Below are 25946 nucleotides of genomic sequence, written 5' to 3' on the forward strand. Positions count from 1 at the left end.
GATCACTCGTAAAAGTTGAACTTCCCGAGAAATAAATGATTTGTGTCAAATGGTAGTCGCTCACAGGCGCACTTTACGCCGCTCAACCGTATCTAATGGATAACCTCTTTTCTAAGCTACATGTCAGCCAAGTGAAAGATGTAAAAAAAAAACAAACAATGGTGATAAATTGAAGGAAAATTTACGCTATCATGAACCCAGTAAGCAAAAATCTAGCTCGGTTAGTACCAGGAAGTGTAACGTAACGTCGTAAAACCCGGCTTCTGACCAACGCCAAACACAACAGTTGCCGAAACCTATTTTCAACTGTTTTCTGGTCGAACGTGTTGAAGCCCGAGATCGCTATCGATGACCGCTTGCCTGGTGATATTTCCCTGAATTGTTTTGGAGTGGAACCCAGCAGCGCACTCGGTAGCATTGTTCACTCTTTTTTTTACGCTAATGGTCGAACCGTGAAAATTTCGAATAGTGCGCCTGTGTGGCATTTCACCAAACCCAAGCACCCGAAATTTCGGGTAGACTCGCCAGTTCATGTCACTGATAACCATCGTTGATAAGTTGAAACCTTTCATTACTCAAACCAACACCCAAAACAAACACATCTAAATTACAGATTCGGTTATTTCCTTTCCACGTGCGGCCAGTACCGAGAGCCTACCTCCACGGAAAGTAAGCCGACCGGATCCAGAACAACAACCTGCGATACGCGCCGGTAGGTTCAAAATGCTTGAAAATTCAATTGAAATTGGTATCGCGTTCAGATAAATCAACAACACTTGGAGGGGTCGGGCGCTTTTTTTGGCGCAAAACAGGCAGGCAGGCAGGTCAGTCGGCCGACGGTGGTCAAAGTTTTGAGTGTGTTTCAAATTCGGAACACGTTTGAATAATCGTTAGCTACGAAAGGCACAATTTATTGCTGTGCGGAAAAACCTTATGGATTTGGCGAGGTAATACTTAAGTTTAAGGCTGGTAATTTACTTAAAAATTAAAGAATTCTAGAATCGAACATTAAAGATGATCATCTTATATTTATTTTAATTTAAAAAAAAACCGTGATACTCAAATTGTTGCTATTCGCTGGAGTGCGGATTTTGGGGTACCGCACGGCTACGAGTGAGACCATGTCAAAAACGAAACAGCTATTGCAGCACAGTTCAGATATCGCAATTGTACTGAAATTATTTCTATTTTCTAACCGTATAAAGTAATCCTCTCTAATCATTCAGAACATCTCTTTGTTGGATTCGGGAAAGTAACGTGTATCGGTACCAGTACACACTACGGCCGCAAACAACGGCGATGCCACGCACAATGAATACCGATAGATGTCACTGATATGTAGTAATTAAATTGGGAAGCAACATCGTTACTGGAAACGGTGCGCAGCTTTGACCTATCAGGAAACGCAAACATCAGCAGTGCGCCAATTAGATTTGATTTAATTATGCGTTTTTTTAACGACGTGTGTCGCCGACCTGTAGAAAACACACGAACCTTTCGATGCTCTCAGCTAGTTCGCTGCTCTGATGTGCACCAACGATGGGAATGTTGGAACAACGATGCTGGCGACCAGAAGCAAGACTCGGCGATCACTGAATGTTTGATGTGATGATAGCTGACGCTCGCCTCGCTGATGAACCTTGCGAAGGTTCTATGGCGGCAGCGGCGGCGTTGGCTAATTGTATAAAATTTGTGCTGTGGAATCTGGGCCACCCGTGATAAGGTGACATTGCAAACAACTGCACTTTTCCGTCACCTAGAAGAATGCGACAATATGGAAACTATTAGTAACCGTTTAAGTGCCAACTGTTTCGGTTTTTATATTAGTTTCTTTGACATCGATCGATTCGTTGGCAGAACTGAGCCGTGAGACTTTTATGTTTTAACAATAAGTAAAAATAAAAAAAAAATCTTGGAAGGTCTGTCTGCCGGATCTTATCGACACAGTTTGCTGGTGCGTGTTTAGAACCTCTTCATTGGCGGCGAACCATTAGTTGCGTTGGTCTTCGCTTCGCAGCGTGGAGGCCAATATATCTGCCTTCTCTCGCGATATCGTTCACGTTCATGCCGTCATCGGTACTGCATTTTTGTTGTTTATGGTCAGATAATATAATTTGTTTCTTGTTCTTATAGGTCGCTGATGTAAATTCGTCATCATCGACTTTCCTGTTATTAATGATGCTGCAGTTGTTGGTATATTTTTTTTGTTTCGATTATAGAGGTTTTAATTTTAAGGTCATTCGCCTCTTCGGGTTAGAAAAATCTCTCATGAATTTTTTTTAACCCTATGTGCGCGGCCGGGACTCGAACGCAGGTGCGCTGCGTACAAGACAATCGATTTACGAACTACGCTACGCCCACCCCAAGTTGTTGGTATAGAAGCACCAAGCGCAATCGCTGCTGCTTTCATGGTGCTGGGCACGATCGTCTTTGTCGCAACAGATGGAAGTTTCTTAGCAGCCTCTGCGCAAAGTTTTCTGTGGTATAGCGGCTATCACAGAATTGAATTATTCGCGTTACCCATCATAAAATTTTAACAATCTAATGTTTATCGTTTCAAAGACGTAAAAGAAATCTTTTCAGTTTATTTGGATCATGGAGAAGCTTTCAATAAAAAAGTTTCCCTATCAACAACTTTTGACATATTTCTATATTTCATAATATTTCCAGACAAAGTACTCTTTTCTTTTTGAATATGATTCTAAAACGCTATTTTAAAACAAAAGGCTCATAACCAAAATTTACTGAAATATAATAGTTCTTGAGATGTTTTTTGTTTCAACACTACAATTATTTTAGTTTATTACGACCTTTTCATAAGTTTAATCACATTTCTCCATCAACAAAAAGTTTTTAAAAAGGTCCATAAAATTTTCTGTAACTTCCCTTTAACATCAAAGCGATATTGTAAACTATTTAAAAGCTATACGAAAACAGCCAAAATACGATTCAACCTTAGAGCCTGAAGACTAAACTATGTGGTTGAAACAAACACGGAAAAAACTTGTTCCCAAAATCGTGAATAAAGTGTCATTAATTCTGGAACAACCACGCTTTTACGACTGCGAACAAAAATAATGTCTTTTATAATGATGTTCAATTTCCCTTCAGCAATGCTCGCGTAACGCTTTAATAAGTGGAAATATTTGTTTTTGTTTTGTGAACTTAAGTCATGTTTTCCGCCATGTCATAACTAAATCGATTTTATGTACAAGAACTAGTACACAACTTTAAGAACATTATTCATAAAACCAAAGGTTGACTTAGATTTAGGAACATTAGTTCACAAAATGAAAGTTTTTTTATGAGTATTTTCATTTTAAATGGCATTTAGAATCACATTCAATGAAAACAATTTATTTTTGACTGCGGATAGTATGAGTTATAAAAATATGTTTAAATTTGTTGGTAGAAAATTTTTTAGAGAAAGCTTTTCCATGATCCAAATACACTGAAAAAGTTTTTTACATCTCTAAAACGATAAACATTTGATTATTGAAAGGTTATGATAACATTTAAAAAGGGCATAATTACACGAATTAATTGTTTTTGTTAGAGCGAAATTCCAAGTAACAATCGCATTTTGGAAAATTTTTGTTAAATGCATTTTGAAATGTCACTTAGAATTATATTTTTTAATAAAATTTCAGTAGTGTATGTTAATTAAATGAAATTTCAAAACATGTATAAAGTTATCGTTAGAATAACTTTTTTACCGATAAGTTCTCCATCATGCAATCACATTCAAAATATTTTTTTTTCTCTTTAGGTTTTTGTTGATAAAATATGAACAGTTTACAAAAATCGGTTTTTTGTAATTGAAATTTTTAACATAAATTTTCGTTTTGTGAAAATGATACAACATTTTTTCAGTGTATATTTTTTTCGTGGAAAAGAATTCATTTAAAAAGCATTGTTTAGTCTTCCATGCTGGTGAAACGTGTAAATTTTTCATCGGAATTTAGGATGGTTTCAAAGATTTTCGGCCGGATTTTCGTGAAACTTCTTAATTATGACTGTCATTTGGACAGGTCATACGCTTGAGGTGGAAGTCGGTTCTCTGTGCCTAAATTGATGTTGCTTCTCAATTTTAATGACCCAGAGGGAACTTGATCTTAGTCCCACTGCTCTGTTATCAATATTCGTTATGGAATATTGTTTGTTTGGGGGCCATTCATAAACCATGTCTAGCAGAAAAAAAGTAGTTCAATATACACTTCCCCTCCAAGCATACTACAAATTATTGTTGGTATTATTATTCCCGCTCCGCTAGTGCGTCTCAATGTATGTTAAGTTTCTATCTCGGTGATTCATATTACGTCAACTTCTCTCCAACTGTCAATACGCGACATCATTTATGAACGGCCCCTTGATGATATCTTTAGAGCAGGCAAACCAATAAAAAAAGATTAGAGAAGCACCCCCCCCCCTTAGCTATGCAAAATAACTTGTACTAAAAAACTAGAAAACATATTGAAGTACACATTATCATTTACTGAACAATTATTTTAATTATCCATCTAAATCCAGATAATGCATTAAATTACTGTCACGTCACGGTCACGACAGCTGTCATGTGCTGAAGAATGGAACGCGAAACGTTAAAAACAATTTCAAAGTAGAGGGATTCCATGAGAAACCGGCCGACCGCAAAATATGACCAATTGGAATATTTTGATACAAAAGTAATTTTTCAAAAGGGCGTAAACGTTTCTACGTATATGAATTTCAATTTTTTTTGTTCGATTACTGTATTTTATACAGCAAAACTATCTGAGAACGAGTTAAGGGGAATGAATACTTCTGTCTGAAAAAAATACGCTGAAAAAAATGTTGCTTCATTTTTCAAAAAAACATAAATTTATGATAAAAATTTAAATTGAGAAAAACCCATTTTTTTATATTTTGTTACCAAAAACCTAAAGAGAAAAGAAACATTTTGATTGTGATTGCATGATGGAGAAAAAATCGGTAAAAAAGTTTTTCTAACAATAACTTCGTATATGTTTTTAAATTTCATACTAATTGACATACAAAATTGTAATTTTATTACAGAATATAATTCTAAGCACCATTTAAAATCAAAATACATTTAACAAAAATCTTCCAAAATGCGATAGTTTTCGAGAAATTTGAAATTTTGCTACTTCAAAAACAATTAATTCGTGTAATTATGCTCTTTTTAAAAGTTATTCGCGTTACCCCATCAAAAAATGTCAAAAATTTAATGTTTATCGTTTTAAAGACGTAAAAACAACCTTTTTAGTGTATTTGGATCATGGAGAAGCTTTCAATAAAAAAGTTTTCCTAACAACAACTTTTAACATTTTTTTTTATAATTCTTACTATTTGCAGTCAAAAATACAATTTTCTTTTTGAATATGATTCTAAACGCCATTTTAAATCGAAACGCTCTTAACAAAAATTTTCTAAAATGTAGTAGTTCTCGAGATATTTTAACTTTTGTTTTAACAACACAATTATTTTGTTTTATTACGACCTTTTCATAAGTTAGTCGCGTTTCTCCATCAACAATAATAGGTTTTTCAAAAGGCCCGTAAACTTTCGTGCAACTTTCTCTTTGACATCAAGGCGATATTGTAAACCATTTGAAAGTTACATGAAAGCAACCAAAATATATTTCAACCATAGGCTCTGTTGATTAAACTATATAGCTGAATCATATGTTGGTTATTTTCATGTAACTTTCGTGTCCTTATACACAAAGTGGTTTTTTATCCTATTCCTTAGGGAAAACTAAATTATTAAATTAATGTGTTTGTCTCCACCGCCCGATTCAACACAACATTTAGGCTGACTCCGTAGAAAAAAAAACAGATTTTGTCAACCGACTAGTGGAGCTTTCAACGAAACAAAAACACAGTAAAACCCAAAGATTTCCAAACAAAAAACCAACTTAATCCACCTAACAGTGAGATGAGATGTTCATTAGTTTGCAGTTTCTAGTCATGCACGAATAAAACCTCGAATAAACTTAATAAAATATAGAAAATCAATAAAACTAACAAAATAAAAAAGGAGGGAAAAAATAAAAAGTAAAAGGTTTTCAAATTCATAAAATAAGTACAATGATTGACATAAATTAAATACCGTACATAAATCAAATTATGTTAGCTCATTAAATGAAAAATTAGGCAATATTTAAAAATAGATATAAAATTAATTGAATAAATATAATTGATTAAACTAACAAATTGAATGATATAAATAAGTGGAATGACTGCTCATGAACTGAATAAATTTAAGAAATTACCAAATGAATCAAATGAATCAAAAGATTGAAATGAGTTAAATGGATCAAATAAATCAAATGGATAGAATGAATTTAATGAATCCAGTAAATACAATGAATGAAATTGATAAAATGAATAAATGGAATGAATAAAAGAATAAAGCTAATAAAACTAAAAAAATGAATCGAATAAAATTAATAAATAAAACAAACGAATCATATAAACAACACGAATAGAATTGAAAAAAAGAATAAATTGAGAAGAAAATGAGCAGAACAAAATGGATTGATTTAAATGAAAAATTAAGCGATGTTAAAAAGTTATAAAATAATAGAAAAAAATAAATTGCGTCAAAAATAAAATTTGTATGAAAGAAAGAAATCTAAAAAAATAGTCAGATTATTAAAATGAAGAAACTGAATAACATGTATGAACTGAAAAAAAAGAAATAGAACGCATGGAAGCAAAACAGTGAATAAAATATAAAACCTATTAAAATCCATGAAATGAAGGAACTGAAAAAAATTACTATTTGGAATGAAATTAAAAACTATTTTTGAATAGAGTAAATGAATGAACCGGTTTGTACGAGAAATAAATAAATAAATAAATAAATAAATAAAAAAAATAAATAAATAAATAAATAAATAAATAAATAAATAAATAGATAAATAAATAAATAAATAAATTAATTAATTAATTAATTAATTAATTAATTAATTAATGCATTTGAGGACTATTGTATTAGAGTTATTTATTGGTTTTGAAAATCCAATCATCTTAAAATGGCCAATAAATCCTTAATTATAGTGTATGTAAAAGCTCTGAATAGAACTGAATTTCGGAGGGATACTCCTTGAGGGTGTGGACATTTGAAGTAGTTATGGCTTTTTTCATAATACAAACATTTTGATAGTATTCTCAGGCCTAAAAATATTTTATTTGTCAAGTAGGATGTAATATTAAACTTATGGCTACACTAAAATGCAAAAAAAAACTATTTACAGGGTTTCGGCAGGCAAAAAATAGTTGTATCTTCTCAAGCCTCCACAACTATATTACACACATGATTGACCATTAATAAATATTTCAAATAATCATCTTGTCACACAACTTAGAAATGGATGGAGAAACAGCAAGAAAGATGTGAGTCATGACAGTTACCACGAGCAAGAAAGAAGAAAGAGTCAGAGAGAGAAAGAGTGATAGAAAAAATGAGAGAATGAATAATGGTTAGTGCCGTGACCTTATATTTAACAGTATATTATATATATATATATATATATATATATATATATATATATATATATATATATATATATATATATATATATATATATATATATATATATATATATATATATATATATATATATATATATATATATATATATATATATATATATATATATATATATATATATATATATATATATATATATATCTACGATTTGCTTCGAGCGAATCTAGTCGTCCACAAATTGTAAACAGTACAAGCGAACTGTCAAGAAAAGTGAGGTTAACTGTGACAGTAAAGAACCTAATTGAATAAGAACTCGATCAAAAATAAATAATCACAAAGTAGGCCTTGTTTTTATTTGCATTTCGTTGTTTTCAAATAGTAGCTGCAAAGTAGTGAATGGCCGCTTGTTACCGTGATAAAAAGTTTGAATATCTGAATAATTCAGTACGGGTAAAAAATTAATACCTAAAGCGTAATAATTTCTGGAAATCGGCCTTGTTTTCAGTGCTATCATAACTGTATAATGCAAGTGAAAATATATTTTATAACTAGTTCGTTTTTAGATTCGTATTAGGGAAGGTTCGCAGAAATCCGTCATTTTGTACGAGTTTTATGAACATTGGAGTGATCCTTTTCTGACTCGGATCCAAAAACCTAAATCAACCTTAGTATTCAAGAGTCAATTGCAAGCAAAACTCTCTATAAAGCGTAATCATCTCAAACGCGTTACGGGCGACGCAGCAAAAATTCATAATATAATAATGGCAAATAAGAAAACAAATTCATAATCGCATCTTGCAAGAAAATGCATAAATAAAAATCCTATTGTTCGTAAGTAGTAAAACAACGAAATATTGACACAATCATCAATAACGTATTACAAGTTTTATTTGAACGATTACGGCTTTGCTTAGACGATAAACTTGTTATAATTCTGTGTCATAAAATATCATTTCTATAAACCTAAAATAGTTGTAATACCACTCTCTGTGGTTCACCACCCGCATCAAACCGACGTTTCCTTGGAGTGGAAACTCCATTATCTGAGTTGCATTATTTTAAAAATACTTTTTCTTTAAATAATTTTTCTAGTCTATAGTGGGAAAGCTCATGTATCATAAATAAGCGAACAATAATTCTCCAATCATACAAAAATAAGAAATGTCAATGTTGTTGTTAACGCGATTATACAGAGAACTAAAACAGATAACCAGAACAATAAATTTATTTCACGTATCGTATAAATGGTACCCAAAATTCTGCACACAGTTGTGAATCATATATGTTTTGATCTATGAACATAACTTATAAGATTCACACGAATCTACGAAACGAATAACCGTGACTGTTCCAGAGTTCGAACCATGATCACGTGTTTAGAAATATATTTGCCTTGTACACTTTACATCCTGTCGTCAGTTTTAACCACCTGAAGCCTGGGTGTTGCAAAACTTTTCAAAATATCGCCCAGTGGCTATATCGTGAAAAATTAAGCGTGTACGCACTCAATGGGTTATGCTACTTGAGACGATTCGCCCGCATATGCACCAAATGTTATAAATACCTGCAACTCATAATGGAAAAAATTGTTGTGCAACAGCCAATGATGACACCGATTATCTTGTTGCTAGTGCTATCATTTGTAGTTTCAATTTTAACACAATTCTCAGCCGATGACGAAGATGGTATTCTTCAAACAGTTGGTTTCAGTTTCAGATACCTATTTCAGGTTGCAATGCATTCTACAACATCAATCTATCTTTCAGCCTCAAATCACAATCAAATATGGCTATAGAACGGAAGTTCATAAAGTGGAAACGTACGACGGATTCGTTGTGGAAATGCACCGGCTTACGGCTTCCCCATCGACCGGTCAATTTGATTCCGGTAAACCTCCGGTGTTCATAATGCATGGATTGTTGGGATCGTCGGCTGACTGGATTCTGATTGGTTCTCAAAATGCCCTCCCGTATCTGCTATCAGACCGTGGATACGACGTTTGGCTTGGTAATGCCCGAGGAAATCGCTACAGTCGAGAGCATACTTACTTGACAATTGACATGAAGGAGTATTGGGATTTTTCCTGGCACGAAATAGGTCTCTATGACGTTCCGGCGATGATTAATCATGTCCTGCAGTCCCGTCGAGTTGAACAGTTGCACTACATAGGACATTCTCAGGGTACGACAGCGTTCTTCGTAATGATGTCGCTGATGCCAGAGTTCAATAAGAAAATTATTAAACTTCACGCTTTGGCACCTGCTGCGTATTTGTATCATCTGAACAATCCAGCAATTCGATTCCTAACCACGCATTTACATACTGCAATGGTGAATATCTCAAAATATATCATCCTAATAGAACTAATTCAATATCTTTCTTCCAGAATGTGGTGAACATTTTAGGAATTAATCAAGTCATGCCATCTGTACCTATCTTTAACCACATGGCCAGCTTATTCTGCCCAAACAATAGACAGACGTGCGTCAAAACAATGTTCCTTCTATCAGCTGGCGAGTATCAAGATCTGGATCCGAAAATTATACCGGTTATCGTTGGCCACATTCCAGCCGGGGCGTCCATCAAGCAATTCGTTCACTATGGTCAAATAGTTCGGTCCGGACGCTTTCGTCAGTTTGACTACGGATCCGAAAACAATACCCAAATGTACCAATCTCCGGAACCTCCAGAATACAATCTTACGTACGTTCGTGCCCCTGTCGCCATTTACTATGGAACGCAAGATCAGCTCACCCATCCCATGGATGTTGGTCGGCTTGCCCGCGAGCTACCTAATTTAGTTTTGCTGAGACAGCTTACGTTCAATCATTTGGACTTTTTGCTTGCAGCTGACGTTAAAGACGTCCTGTATAGAGATATTTTAACCAGCATCGAGGAGGACAGTTTGTCCCTTAATGCTACGGTGTAACAGGATATAGGATTTATAGCAGATATATGTTCTCAGGCAAGAAACTAGGGAATGTGCGTAAAACAGATGCCGTGTTGTTATTGTCAACGAAGAAAATTACTCCAATAATTTGACAAACCTGATTCAAACTCGGCAGAAAAAATGTTTTAACCCATTTCCCGCAAGAAACGAACAAAAAAGCATATTTTTTACTCAGCATTTTTATGATTACGAAATAATAGTAGAACGAACGTTGATGCACATCAAAAAACTGTTTAATCAATTCGCTGAAGAACCAGTTCGAATATGTTCAAAAAAGTTATTACGATAAAATTGCACAAATCATGGCTGGTGATGCCATATGGCGACATCGTGCTCTATTATTATCATTATAAACATTTAAATGTATGTTACACTGTTATTATACACGACGACGACTATATACAAGATTCAAAATCAATACTCAAATTCTAAAAAGTTGTAAAAAAAAAGAAAGGCCAAATTTTTGGAACCATATTACTGATCCGTACGAAATTTAACAGCAGTCTATTTGGGAAGTTACAATTTTCATTTGAGACTGAGTTTGTGAAAATTAGTACAGCCATATCTGAGGAAAATGAGTGACATTTTTATTTTTGAAACACATATACACACATTAAAATTATTTGACATACACATGCATACATATTATAATGGAGATAAGCCAACTTAATCTCAATCTTTGCGACATTACACAGTAACTGTTGTATTTGTATTTAAACAATTTCAGTCCAAGTGACACTGAGTTTTAATGAACTATAACTGAATTTCTAAATTACATAATTTACCTAAAGAGGCAACAAACGGTTTCGAAACTGTGCAGAACTAATGACGAGGTCGAAGATGTTGGTAAAATCGTTGAAGCGACGGATCATTGCTAATATCGGGCTGTTGGCAGCGTAGTTAGTGTTGCGCATTTCAGTCTGTAGCAGTATTCGAGGACGAAGGACACGGGTTAATTTGTGATTGGAGATCAGGAACATCATATTCAACCAGAAGAAGCTTAGATACGAAGGTGGCTTGCGAGGCGTGCCTACGGTCTTAATAATCGACAACGGTCTTCGTATGGTGGCAAGTTCAGCGGATCATTCCAAGGCAATTGACGTAACGCATATCGTATGAATCTGCGCTGGATGGCTTCAATTCTTTGGCTCCAAGTTGCATGGTAGGGGCTTCAGACGACGTTCGCAAATTCCAACTGTGAGCACAACAGTGAACAATATAACGCTTTGAAACATTAAAGATCCCGAAATTCATTGGATATTTTGAACATGAAACCTAGTAGACGATTTGCTTTGTCAATGATCGCTGAGAAGATATGGATGTACATTAGCCTTTCATCTAGGATGATGCCCAAATCTTTTACATGGTCAACGCGTTGCAACTGAGTTCCAGTAATGTTGTAGCTGAAGATAAACATGTTCCTCGTTCGATGAAAGCTGATAACAAAGCATTTAGCAACATTAAGAATAATCATATTTCTTTTACATCAACTGTAAAAGGTATCAAGATACTGTACTGCCCATATAAGCATAAGAGTCCCATATGGATTTTTGTCGAAAATGAGATATCTGTTGGATTGTTTTCTGTATCACCACTGAATCATAATGCACAAATCAGTTTACCAGGTTTGTTCAGAAAATATCGAAAAATCGAAAAATCGAAAAATCTTTCCATATAACTAGAAATATTTTCAAGTCGTCGGCGAAGAACAGTTTTCCTCCACGCATTAAGATGAAAACCACATCATTCACGAACAGCGGACCAAGCGTACTACCTCGAGGAACTCCAGAATGGTTGGAAAAGGACTCAGATTCATTATCACCAATTTGAATAACGACTTCACGGTGAACACGGTATGATCGAAGCCAACGGCAGAATCGGGCAGAGCATCCAAGTTTATCAAGCTTCGTTAACAGTATCTCATGGTTAACAGTGTCCAACGCATCCTCAAGATCTGTGTAGATTGTGTCCACCTGCAGCTGTTTGGATATTTATTCTGTGCTGAAGAACGGGAAAGAGACCAGGTTCGTCCCAACAGATCTCGTGCTGACATGTGCTAATGTAGTGTCGGTAAGCTGAGAACAGCGTCTCGTTGATGAGCGATTCGAAAACCTTCGGCTCGACTCGCAATGAAGTTATTCCTCGATAATTTTGCATTTGTCACCTATTTTGTACACTGGAAACATCACCGAACACTTCCATTCATTAGGAAATTTTTGTTGGTGAAGTGACATATTGAAAAGGTGTGTCAGTAGGATCGCTAAAATATCGGAACATTTTTTTTTTTTTAGAATAGCAGAGGGTATAGCACTTAGTCTTGGAGCAAACGACGATTTAGATTTCCGAATTGCAGAGAGAACCGATTGTTCTGAAATTATGAATACATCCATGTCCACAGCCTCAACGGGAACATCACAAACCGCATCTTCGAGCTCGATAACAGATGACACATCAGTCGTGAAAATACTCGAGAAGTAACTGGAGAATAGTGAACATTTTGCCGCAGTCGTAGTAGTCACTATTTCGTCATTGTAAACCATCTTAAATAGGAGGCCCAGTTTATTGTAACTGCTATACTCAATACAGGTAACTGCAAAGAAGCGCTTGAGAAAAGGCCATCGTCGATTAGTGTACGCACGAAGAGCTTTGGCACGAGTACGTCTTAGATTCCGAAGCATGGTGTTAGATCATGGAGGCTTCCTAGGAGGTTGGCATTTAGGCACGGATGTTTCAACACAGTCAAGCAGTAGGCGGTTGTAAAGGTCAACGGCAGCATCTACATCCACATGATCAAGTAGTACAGTCGATCAACAGCAGAGAGCGGCGCAATGTAGCTAGATCAGTTTTGCGTAATTTACGACGATCCTCAACTAAAGCTTCTTCGTATTGCAAGGTACTGGTAGAAATTGTTATTCCTAAAGCGGCATGATAGTTATCCAAAGGAACGATCACACTAGAAACTTCTCTCAAAGAACACTCAGGCATTGGTGGTTGGAGATCGTGCTTACTTGATTTAGTCCATGGAAAGCCTTCCCGTCCAGAAGTAAACGGCAGGCAGGATTCATTGTCGAGGATGACAGGCTAGGGTAAGCGTATTCATGCCCAGAAGCTACCCACATAAGTCCTGGTTGGTTGAATTCACCAAGGACTATCATCGCATCGTTTGCATTTGCTTGAGAAGAAATGCATTCTATAGAGTCTAGATGGAGCTGCATAACATTGCAGTCAAGACGTTTTACTAGAGAAATGTAAACAGCACAGATAAAGTAACACTTCATCGATGTGGTAATCTTCGTCCAAACAGCTTCGATGCATAATGAACTATCCATACCAAATTCACAGGAGAGAATTGCGGAAGAAACAGCTATCCAAATTCCTCCTCCTCAGCGACTGTGAATGCTGTTACTATCGCATCGATTCGCACGATAAACCGTGTAACTATCCCCGAAGAGCTGCACAGATCATCAAGCCAAGTTTCTGTCAGAACGCAAATATTGTAGTCGCCGTCAGCAGCAGCCAAGTACACGTCCTCGATTTTCGTCCTTAGTCCTCTGACATTTTGGTAGTACAACCGCAAATCGTCATCGTCAGACAGGTATCCCGGCATATTATCCTAACGTAATGTACTCGATGGCGAGCTAGAAACCAAAAGCATACAGCAAAATACTCGCCTGAGAAGGAGTTCGGAAGACCCCCTCACGACCTCCGAAAGCAGGGCCTGGACGACTAAGATGGTCGCTGTCTGGTAGCACGACTACGTCGGAGCGCTCGGGGGCTCCCGTAGTACTGTGATGGCAGCGCAGAATGAATATGTGGGAACAGTCCTGGCGATAGTGGTGAAGTTATACTTCGTTCAAAAAACGATTGTTCGAACGTATTGTACCAAATGGCATGCTAGAAACAAAAGGACTCCAGGAAGCGGATCTTTGATTAAAGCAAATACTCACCTGAGAAGGGAGTTCCGAAGACCCCCTCACAACCTCTGAACGCAAGACCGGGACGACTAAGCTGGTCGCTGGCTGGTAGCACGACTGCGTTGGAGCGCTCGCGGACTTCCGTAGTACTGTATAACGGGCGTCCAGGTGATGGCAGTCAACAACAGAAACGAAGTGCGACCTCGCAATTATCGCAGAACTGTATCATATTTCTTCCGATAACGGTCTCTGGGTGTTGGATAATGCAGGGATGGCGACAATCCAAGCTATCGGCAGGATCAACGGTGTATTCGTATGTAGCTGTTATGCTCCCCCACGGTGGACACCAGAGCAGTACTATCGGATGCTGGAAGCACTAGCCGACTCGTTAGTCGGACGAACGCCGGTTGATGTAGGAGGAGATTTTAACGCTAGGGTCGTAGGGTGTAGCAGGCTGACCAACGCAAGAGGTTATAGATGGCCAAGCCCTGGCGAAACTGGATGAAAGACTATGTAACGAAGGTTCCGCTAGCACATTCCGTAAAGACGGTGGAGACCCATCATCGACATAACATTCTGCAGTCCGTCGCTAATCGATAACATGAATTGGCGAGTTAGTGAGCAGTACACACATAGTGACCACCAGACGATCCACTACACCATTGCAATGTAATTCCGCCAACCAATGCATTACTCGGCGGAATTGCATTGTAACGTGGATAGTGAAGACTGGCGACCGGAAATGAAAAATGAAGGACTTCGACAAGGACCTTTTTGTGGAAGCACTTCGTGCTGATAGCCTCGCTCCAATTCCGAATACTGCTGAGCAGTCTTCCCATGAACATTTGCACCCGTGTACAAAATTTCGTGCACGCGTTCAACTTCAAACATGCTTTGCCTTTGTGTACAGGTTCGCACTGAACACCGAACCCATGCGAACGATGTGCAAACTTAGGTTTAAACACCGTATGCGTACACTGTGTGCGTACATAAGAAAGGCACACACAAAACAGAATGAGTCAATGCTAGTAATGATGGGTGAGAGAAAGAGAAAAATCAAGTATCAAGTATCAAGAACCTTGTGTGTACGAACACCGCGTACGTACATGGGGTTCGGTTGTGCAGACGAAGGTGTGCTCGTGTTTTGGTACGCATTAGCGTGATCGAGTTTGCACACGAAATGATGGTGTAGGATGAGCACAGAACTAGAGCGAACATGGTGTTCGATGTTCATTTGGGAAGACTGCTGCTGAGTTGTCGAAAACATTAGCGAGGGTGTGTTATGTAACAATTCCGAGAAAAATGAAACCAAGGAACTGCCGGCGTCCAGCGAATTTGTTAGAACGAAATGTTCAGCATCCTCCGTGCTGCCTGTCTAAAACCCAGAAGACGCATTTAAAGAGCAGGATCTGGGGCAGTCAGAGAAGAAACGTTCCGGGCGACTAGGGCTGCTTTTAAACGCGAGATAGTGCTAAACAAGTCCACCTGCTACAAGGAGCTGTGCAGAGAAGTAGACTCTAACCCCTGGGGTAACGCTTACTGTGTCGTGATGGCCAAGATCAAGGGTCCAAAGACACCAGCTGATATGTGAGCCGACAAATTGATAGTTATCGGAAAGAGTCTTTTCCCGAAGCACGACCTATCCGTACGTTGATGTAGATGATGACATGTTCAGGATAGTTCTATAGAAATGCTTGGGTAAAGGCCACTCCTTGTACAGATGGAAGATCCAGAAGCTGATGTAGCACTGCCAAAAAAAGGGAAGCCACCAGAAGATCTGGAAAGGGTTATCCTAAACAGACTGACAAACTACGCTGAAAGAGAGAAAGGACTATCGCAGAGGCAGTTCGGATTCCGGAAGGGAATCTCGACGGCGGATGCCATCCACACAGTCATCGCGAGCGCGGAGAAAGCATCGAAGCAAAGGAGAAGAGGTAATCGCTACTGCGCCGTGGTAACGATAGACGTGAAGAACGTGTCCAACAGTGCCAGATGGGTGGCAATCGTCCTAGCGCTACTAGAATGCGGGTTCCGGACTATTTGTGTAAGGTTCTAAAAAGATACTTTCAGAATCGAGTACTGATCAACGAAACATGGGGCAGAGATCGGCGGGAGTACCTCAGGACTCCATACTTGGTCCAACGCTCTGGAATATAATGTACAACGGAGTCTTTACATTGGAACTGTCCATGGGAGTTGCGATCGTCGGCTTTGTAAATGACGATGTCCTGATTACAACCGGTGAGACCCTTGAGGAAATGGAGATGTTGAAAATAGGCATCGTGGAAACCTGGATGGCTGACGCCAAATTGCAACTGGCTCACTACAAGACGGAGGTAGTACTGGTCTGCAACCGTATAAAAATCCAGCGCATCGTGACCAACGTCGTGGACACTCAATCACATCGCATTGATGCGTGCCCTGAACCACCTACTCGGTAGTCGGCTACCCAGAGTTAAAAAAACTCAAATACTAAACAAAATCTTTGCTTTTTCGAGTGATCGTGTACTCGAGGACTAACCACTACGACTCCATAATAAACTCTGCTGTACGGGTCGCATCGCCAACTCCGCGACACCTTTGGAAGAGTCTGATGAATCGTCATCCTTTCTTTAAGCTTGTGAAGCATCAACACCTTTAGCCATCCTCGTGAAAGATGGAGATAAGGGCGGCTGGCAAAAATGCTGTTGAGGTTTTAATATGGGTCGGATTGGCGGTACTTGCCATTTCCTATGCAACTCCTAATATCAGCCGTCAAACATGATGAAGTCAGTAACTAAGAGGAAAATTGGGTAAAACCACATTTGCGCGTAAAGAGCCCAAAACCTATAACTAAATTAGTTATGGAATTTACGTTTCGACTTCTTCCCATCGTTTCTCCTTAGTGGAGAAAAAATAGATTTTACCCAAATTTTGCTCCTTAGGGGAAAAATATCACATAGTGCAGTCAATGCAAGGGCTTGCTAAGCCAAACCAAATGTATCAATTTCACTAGTTCTCATGAGCTTAAAATGAACTATTTTTTTACGGGCATCACACTTGACTATGATGGGGTTTGTTCAGGAACACAAGTTGTGTCTCTGTTTTTATGAGCTAGAGTCTATCCGTCTGTCACTAAGTTAGTGTCTGATTCTGATGAAACGAAGTCGAAATCTAAATTCCATAACTAATTGATTAATATCGCCAAATTTTTAAGCAAACATTTACAAAACATCCGCATATTTGAAACTGCCAACTGAATTTATAATGCTTTATTCTGGAAAAACAAACTAACAATGGTAGGTGCTATTTACATATCTGCAAATTTTCACGCTCAACGCGCTGGTATTAATTTTAATCAAACGCTGAAATCGTGACCGTGATTATTCAAATTATTTTGAAGCGCCTAAAAAACTTATTACCTTCCATCTCAATCCATATAACAATTTTATACTATCATACGTTGAAGGCAGAATGTAAAAGATAGTTTGACCGCAATTTTGAGCAATCCATTTCAGCCGTGAGCATTCCAAATGGCGTTAAAACCAGGTAGTAAACGTCATACTATTATAAACGCAGATAGCACAAAAGCTTAATTTCCTGTGCTGCCCCCATCAAAGTTTCACCGTTCGTTAGACCTGTGGCCAAGCTGTTTTCCCAACCAACGGCAAAATTGGCACCACAGACAATTTGGTGCACTGCTTTTCCGTATTCATGAAAATGGGTTCACTTTGAGGCATCGAGGGATGTTCCAGTTCCACGTTGACTGCAACTGTCTCACAGTCTAAACTGGTATCATACGAATTTGAAAAGTTGTTATTCACCCCTAGTAGTAAAACTTCCTGCTTGCACCAAGTACCTTCGGTGAAGTGATGTAGCATCAGGTACTGTTTCTTAGAATTACAACCAAACCCACGTGAACAGCGCGTAAAAACTTTGAATTTAAATTAAAAATATTCAAATTAAAAAAATGAACCTTCAGCAACGGCCCTGCAGGGCCATGAGTGACCGTACAACAATAACACGTAAAATACCTAGAAAAAGTGTTAATTATTTAACAAATGAAAGAACATCCGTTGCTGGACATGGAAATTGCCTTTATTGCGTCGACACTTGCACACCGCTGCTGGCTCCGCACCATGGTCCTAGTCTCGCTATCTAAAGTTGGGCCTTTTTTCACTTGAGAGCGCATCACGCTATAAAGCATTATCGCGAATACCATCATTTTTCTTCCAAGCATCGCGACCAGAGCAATCCCTTCCAGTCCGCACCGGCGGAGTCGGTTTGATCAAAATAAATGTGTTAAAAGGCGAGTAGGAACGAGCGCGGCCCAGAAGATGTTGTATCGGATGAGAACCGTGCCGGGCGGGGGCATCCCGGAACGACACAATTTATAGTATAGTAGCCTTAATTAGTGGCGATATAGTGGCAGATAAGGGTAAATTTTATTCCTATTTATTTGCACGCATGTTAGCGCCGAGTCCCGCTTCAACTGCAGGTTTCTCATTCTTCTAGTCATTAAAATAAAAATAAAAATTAAAGCTCAATGACCGCGCATCAGCGAGCGGGAAAGGACCGGCGGCGGCACGGCGGGCAGCTTAAAGCCCCCATGCAGCGTTTACTGCATGAATTCCACCATTCGCCAAAGGTGACATGAAATTCTACAATCTGTCAAGCGATGTGTGACAGAAGGTTTGTACCTGCGAGGCTCTACGCTTCGGTGAAGATGTGCGAGGTAGGAATGTTCACGTACAGTGCACTCGGGATATGCTTAGAATGTGTCTCATTGTCTAATAATCCCTTTGATGAATGGAACAATCCTGACAGGCTTAGTGAAAGGTTAGCAGATTTTTTATTCAATTGATTGTAGATTTGTCGCCGTTAGTATATTCGTAAAAGTACAATTACGTACTTATATTATCTAAAAGCGACAAACACTGGCATGTGCAAAGTGGAGGAGGGGCAGGAGGGGCTATACCCCGCCCTAATATTTTGAAAGATTCTAAGATTTCAATTAAAAAAAATATCATTATTCATGTTGTTGTAAAGTATGTTTCAGACAATACACAAATTATTTTAGGAAGTATACCGTGACCGAGTATAATGCCGTGCAGTACCATATTTCGCGCATTTTCAAACATTTCACTTTTAAACTCAAACTATTTAGACTTCAACATTTTGCTTCGTGCACTAGTACTCAAGGGAGACTGTCTATCTACGTTTTACATTTCACATTTTTTCTAATGGGGAATATAACAAATAGAGGTACACGTAATTACAAAAAAAAAACAATTTTTTGGATTCGCGGAATATGGTTTTTCTTTGTTTCGATTATAGAGGTTTTAACCTTAGGGTCATTCGCCTTCTTTTCGGGTTAGAGAAACCTCTTTTTGGAAAAATCTCTAAACCTGTATGCGGGGTTGGTAATCGAACCCAGGTGGGCTACGTACACGGCAATCGATTTACCCGTCCCCGCGGAATATGGGGATTTCACGGTAATTTGTTACGTAGCACCAAATTCCCAACTATAATCAAAAATGCCGTTTCTTTGGATAAGAGAAGCGAAAATAATTCCTTTGGGATTACATGGTATATCATACATGGAAAAAATCCGGTCATAAATTCAGGAAAAAATAACGAATTACGAAAACCGTTACCAAGATCCTGAAATTAAAAATAATATACCTCATATTCATGAAACTATTTGTGCTTCTAAAAAAATATTCGAATATTTGATTGGGTTACTGGGGTTTTTCCTTAAATATGTTTAGTTTTTATTATGATTCTTGTTCATAATTTGGGGATACACTTGTTCATGATTTCAAGACCTTACTCGCGATTTTTGAAATTTTGTAATTTTTGTACGCTACCGTGATTTTTTATTCATGAGTTTACTATCGTTTTTTTCAGGCAGAATAGTGTGACTTACGTTCATGATTTCAGGATATTATTCACGATTTTTGTAATTTCCCTTCACATTATCGTGAGATTTTAGACAAAAGTAGTGTGATTTATATTCATGATTTCAGAATTTTAGTCTGTATTTTTAGTATTTTGGTCACGAGCAACGTGATTCATCATTTCAGGATCCTAGTCACAATTTTCATAATTTCTATTCACGTTATTGTGATTTTTTAGTCACAGTTAGTGATTTATATTCATAATTTCAGGATCATAGTCACAATTTTCTTAATTTATATGCACGATATCGTGACATTTTATTCTTGAATTTACTTTCAAATTTGACACGTGGAGTGATGTGACTCATGCTCAAGATATCAGCAGTTTTATCATGATATTCGAAGTTTCTCTCCACTTTATCATGTTGACGAATTTCGCACCAAATCGTATTAAGAGTTGGCAGCACCCTCTCAGATTCTAATGAAACTTTCTGTACATGAAGACTTTGTCACAAAAAGCCACTTTGCATATTTCGTTTTTCCAAAAATGATGTATGTAGACTGTCTTTTGAAAAGGGCCAAACTTTTTTACCAATTTTTTTTTCAAATGGTTATAGTCTAAAAATGGCAAATCCCACAAAAAAATGAGTGGTTTTCACAAAATTAGTCAAATTTTCGAATAAAAATATTGAAAAAATTCTTCATTGACTCCTACACTGAAAAAAATCGATTTTTAAAATTTAAAGTCGATTTACAAAAAAACCCATTTTTGATTTGAATGAAATTTTGTTCCAAGATAGATAATTATGTTCCCTACCTACCGTCAAAAATTCAAGTTGGGCACTTTCAAGAAAAAAAAGTTATTTGAAAAAAACTTTTCCTTGTCCAAACAGAATTTTTTACTTCAGTGTATTTTTATCGAAAACTAAACCAATGAAAGTCTTAATCATCTCAGAATCCAATAAAACTCAGTTTGTGAGAAGATATTGTCCAATTTAGCAACAAAGCATATTTTTATTAAGGGTTTTTTTTTTATTTTTCATGAAATCGAATTTTTTTTATTACTTTATCTGAAAGTACAACTCCTTGAGAATGTTTTCCCAAATTTTTATCAGTCTTCCCAAATGAACATCGAACACCATGTCCGTTCTAGTTCTGTGCTCATCTTATACCCACATTTCGTGTACGAACTCGAACGCGCTAATGCGTACCAAAACACGTGCACGTGTTCGTCTGCACATCCGAACCCCATGTACGTACGCGGTGTTCGTACACACAGGATCTTGACACTAGTTTTCTCTTTCTCTCACTCATCATCGCTAGCGTTTTCGCATTCTGTTTTGTGCATGCCTTTCTTGTGTGCGCACACGGTGTACGTACACGTTGTTTAAACCTAAGTTTGCACATCGTTCGCTTGGGTTCGGTGTTCGATGCAAAGCTGTACACAAAGGCAAAGCATGTTTGAGGTTGAACGCGTGCACGAAATTTTGTACACGGGTGCAAACTTGTCGATGTCCATGGGAAGACTGGTTATAGTATTGAAATGTTTGAATTGCTAGCTTATAACTAGATTTAGAAGTTTTTTAGATCGTACAATAGAGATATTTCGTTGAATTTGCTACAACATCGGTCTATCGGATTATTCTGACCATAAACAGCGCGGTGCATAGGGATCCACATAAGCGGACGATTCCTTATACCACGAGGAGAAACGAACAAATTAATCCTTGAAAAAATGTCGGGACAGTCAACATTGTTCGACAACACATCGAAAATGAACATGCTTTGCAAGAACGTGCGACGAAACTCCAGCATTGGCAAATCTAGCAACATGCATCTAATATTATATGGCAAGAGACGGATAGGGTCGTTCCTAGGCAATCTTCTTAGAGTGAAACGTACAAAGCTTCTTTGAACTATATCAGGAGCACGAATATTGAATTGTGACATATTTTTCTAGGAACAATTTTTAATTTTTTTCTAGGAACTATTTCACGAGCACGGATATTAAATCATGAGTAATATATAAGCAATCATGAATTAGTTCAAGAGGATTGAAAGGATGGATAAAATTCCGAGTTTCGTTAAATAGTTCACGAGAATATGTCCGGACTGTTTTGATTTTGTGAACTTATAAATAACTACGAAAATCAGATTATGATCAAGGCGTAATACATCAGTTCACGCCGTATTTTCGGACAATGAATGATGGTCCTAAATCTATGAATAAAATCACGAATCAACTTTTGATTTTATGAATAATGTTCATAAAGTTGTGAACTAGTTCACGTACAGAAAATCGGTTTGTTACTATGTTTTTGACTGCCACAAGGTTCTCCTGTATAAATTTTGTTGGCTATGTTCGGCAATTTTAACACTAAGCAAACGAAATTGAAAGACGGATAGGTATTCTAGAGTGAATCAGGAGCAAATGTGAAGAATCCTTTGCCTTCTGCTGTTAGGCGTCCACCCAAGTCTACCGCATGGTCGTTGATAGAACATAGCTCATCATCATGTTTTACCGCCGAAGCCATTTTTTTTTAACGGTTTCGCAATTAACACGGTTTCTGCTTTTATTTCAAGTCCTTTGGAATTCAAAGAACTTAGAAGATTATTGAAACAGTATGGAAAAGGCGGATCTTGAAGATTCCTATCGGCCCTCACTTCAACCATATGGTTGTTTTCGGAACAGTATTAACGGGTAGAAACCAGATATCGTTGTTTGAGGTCATTTTGAAAACCAAGATGGCAACTTCCGGTTCAGTGGAATTTTCTAAAACCCAATCAATATGGATATTCGCTTCACTCAAATTTTTAAAAAATCACAAAAAACTTTTTTTTTACGCTGAAATTCTTACCACCAGCCACCTCCTTCCACCATTTTACACGCCACACATAACTCTAGTTTACAAAACAAAAATAAAAATAAAAATTTGAACTTCAAAATTCGAACACTATTTCTGATGTAGAATTGTGTGCTAAATCCGAAAATGAGATCCAAAAAATTTACAGTAGAACAATTTTCGAGTTACAGTAAAAAAATGAATGTCACCTTTAAAATAAAAAGTACGTTCAGTAAAATCCAAATATCTTCGGTTGTAGTGCATCGATATGAAATATTATTATGTTAAATTAAAGGTAATTGAATGCACTTTCGGTATTTTGAACATTTTGTTTTAGTGCGACTACTGTCTCTGACGTTATTTACGAGTTTATTGCACTATTTCTTAATTTTTCTTCATTTTTTAAAGAAAAATGAGCGTTTGGTCAAGATTTTGGGCAAGATAAAGTTATCTTAAATATTATATTTTTATGGGAAATTCAAGCCTGCAAATAACCAACGAAAAAAAGATATATTAGTTAAAAGTCGGATGGAAATTGTGAAAGTTATGAAGGATTCGAATCGTAGTAGCCATGCGTGCGCACAGTGGCCGGTCTTCGAATAAAAATTCGGACGAAACCAAAGATGTTGCCCAATCTGGCTGAAAATTTCATATTAAAGTAATTTTGGGGTGCAGAGTTCATTTTTAATGTCAAAAATTATAAAAGATAAAATAAATTTTCCCATACAGTGCTATCAAACCTTTCTTATAAGCATAATATCATTTTTTTGAAAATTTTTTACGGATTAGATGTAACTGAAACTAGATATAGCAACATAATAATTGGATAAAACTTCTTTCAATCTCTACAAAAAGTGTTTGTTTGCGTTTTGTTTAGTTGTTATTTTGCACTAATCACCATACCCTTCCATGTCAGCAAACATTTTAAAATGTCGATTTTGAACCCCTCTGGGCAAAAAGGGGCAAAACGAGACCTTGAAATTCGAAAAGTGGAGATGATTTCCCATAGAATGTATAATAAGTGACCGTTCCGAACTGTTTCTCCTGATTGTACAGAATACATTTGTGAAAAAAGAATATACTATCAATCCACTTAAAATATATTTGTAATAATATTACTACATTGTTAGAATCAAATTTGGCAAACATGTTGAAATGATCAACAAAATTCTTTAAATGTCCTTTAAAATTAAACTAGTTGTGCTCAAATCGGAGTAAAATTGAAAGAGTAACAGGTTTTTTGAAGTGAACATAGACCCTGTGATTTAGAAAATGAATTTCAATAGAATTGTCTGATACAGCGATGTTTAAATTGCTATTAAGAATCTAATTCTCATTTAGTTCTCACAAAATTTGGAGAATGTCTTTCAATATATAAGAAACCCAGGAAAAATAAAAAATATCAATATTTAAAACATAGGTTTTGTCCAGTCACCGGCCACTGTGGTGCGGGACGCAAAAAAGTGGCTGTCGTCAAATTTTTGTAATAAGGTTTGCCGTATCATTGTATCAAAAAAGTACGGAAAATGAAGTGTACTGACCGGCAAGTGCATCAAGCCCAGCTACTCTGGCACACTTTCGGAGACGTGACGAAAATCGGGCAATAGGAATTGGCGAGCAATGAGTTTCCGGGGGCTCGGAAAGGCTTACACAGAATTTCTTTCAACGGTACCAGTGGAATATCCAGTGGGGTGAGCGAATGCGGACATTCATGGAAATTTGGTGAGATTAACCCAATTTATCCTGTTCTTGTATGTACTTATTTTGTTTTGAAAGCAACATGCCACGAAAGATACTCACAGGTGGGTCCATAGTGGTACACATTCTTCATCATCGACGGCTCCCGAGGTCTCGGCTATCATTTTCTTGGGCCTTTTTTCATTATTTTAGAGAGCGAATGAAGGCGCTATAACCTAGGCTCATAAGCCAGGGCAGGTCTAAATACCGCTGTCCCATCCCAGGAAGGACCAAAGGAGTGACATTAACCTTCTTAGCCATGTCACTCCCAACGATTTATTAAACCGCCTCTGAACTGACACGGTTGGTACGGTTGTCCACGTTTCTTCCTTATTTAAGGTTCAAAATGATTCGTTCTTTAAATTATTAATTATGGATAATTTGATTGACGTATAATTTTGAATCATGAGAATTTTTAAGTTTCTCTTGGTCAACTTTGAACCGTTTCGATCCCAGTACTTTCTTGGATTTATTTCACAATATATAAGGGATTCTCTGTTAGAAATCTGTTGAACAAATAAAATGAAGAAGTTTGAGAGAAATTAATCCGACTTGACTTCCGTTAACAATAATTTCAGGCTCAACGAAGTTATAAGTCATCTAATGATTGGTATGCAATACTGAGTGTAATATTTACAACTGTATTACATAAAATAACACTCTTATGATACAAAATCGTTGAATATTAAACCCAAACACGTCATAAAATGCGTATTTTGAAACGCTAGCTACTCAACTGTATTTTGTACAATGTTAATACAAACTATACGAATCCGTAGTTATATGTGATGCTACATACGTCAAGTATTATAAAATTAATAATTTATAAAACTATAAATATATTTTCCTTCCTAGAACATCTATAAGTTCGAGTTTTGAAATGATGTAGGACATCGAACAAGACTTATTTTAGGTATGAAATCTCAAAATCTGAACTTCAGAATGATAAGAAGAACATAGAATATTTTGTAATTGCACTTAGATGTTTTACGCAATGTATTGCAGTATATTAAAGTTTTGTGGACCAGTATGACATCAGGAATCAGTAGCGTCTGGCTCAACTGGCACGTTTCCCATGTTGATCGGAGATTTGTGCCTTGAATCGTCTTTTCATCATTTCCTGATG

At 37.0% G+C, this 25946-nt stretch overlaps 1 protein-coding gene across 1 annotated transcript; it reads left to right on the forward strand.

Annotated features, from left to right (window-relative positions):
- Nucleotides 1-9073: 9073 nt before the first annotated feature.
- LOC131688128 (lipase 1-like) lies at nt 9074-10427 on the forward strand. Its single transcript, XM_058972281.1, has 3 exons — nt 9074-9196; nt 9264-9827; nt 9884-10427. Exons 1-3 carry the CDS (start codon nt 9074-9076, stop codon nt 10424-10426), a joined length of 1230 nt encoding a protein of 409 aa, XP_058828264.1. The 3' UTR covers nt 10427.
- The last annotated feature ends 15519 nt before the right edge of the window (nt 10428-25946 follow it).

The sequence above is a fragment of the Topomyia yanbarensis genome, chromosome 3 (assembly GCF_030247195.1).
Source record: "Topomyia yanbarensis strain Yona2022 chromosome 3, ASM3024719v1, whole genome shotgun sequence".
In the NCBI taxonomy this organism is placed as follows: domain Eukaryota; kingdom Metazoa; phylum Arthropoda; class Insecta; order Diptera; family Culicidae; genus Topomyia; species Topomyia yanbarensis.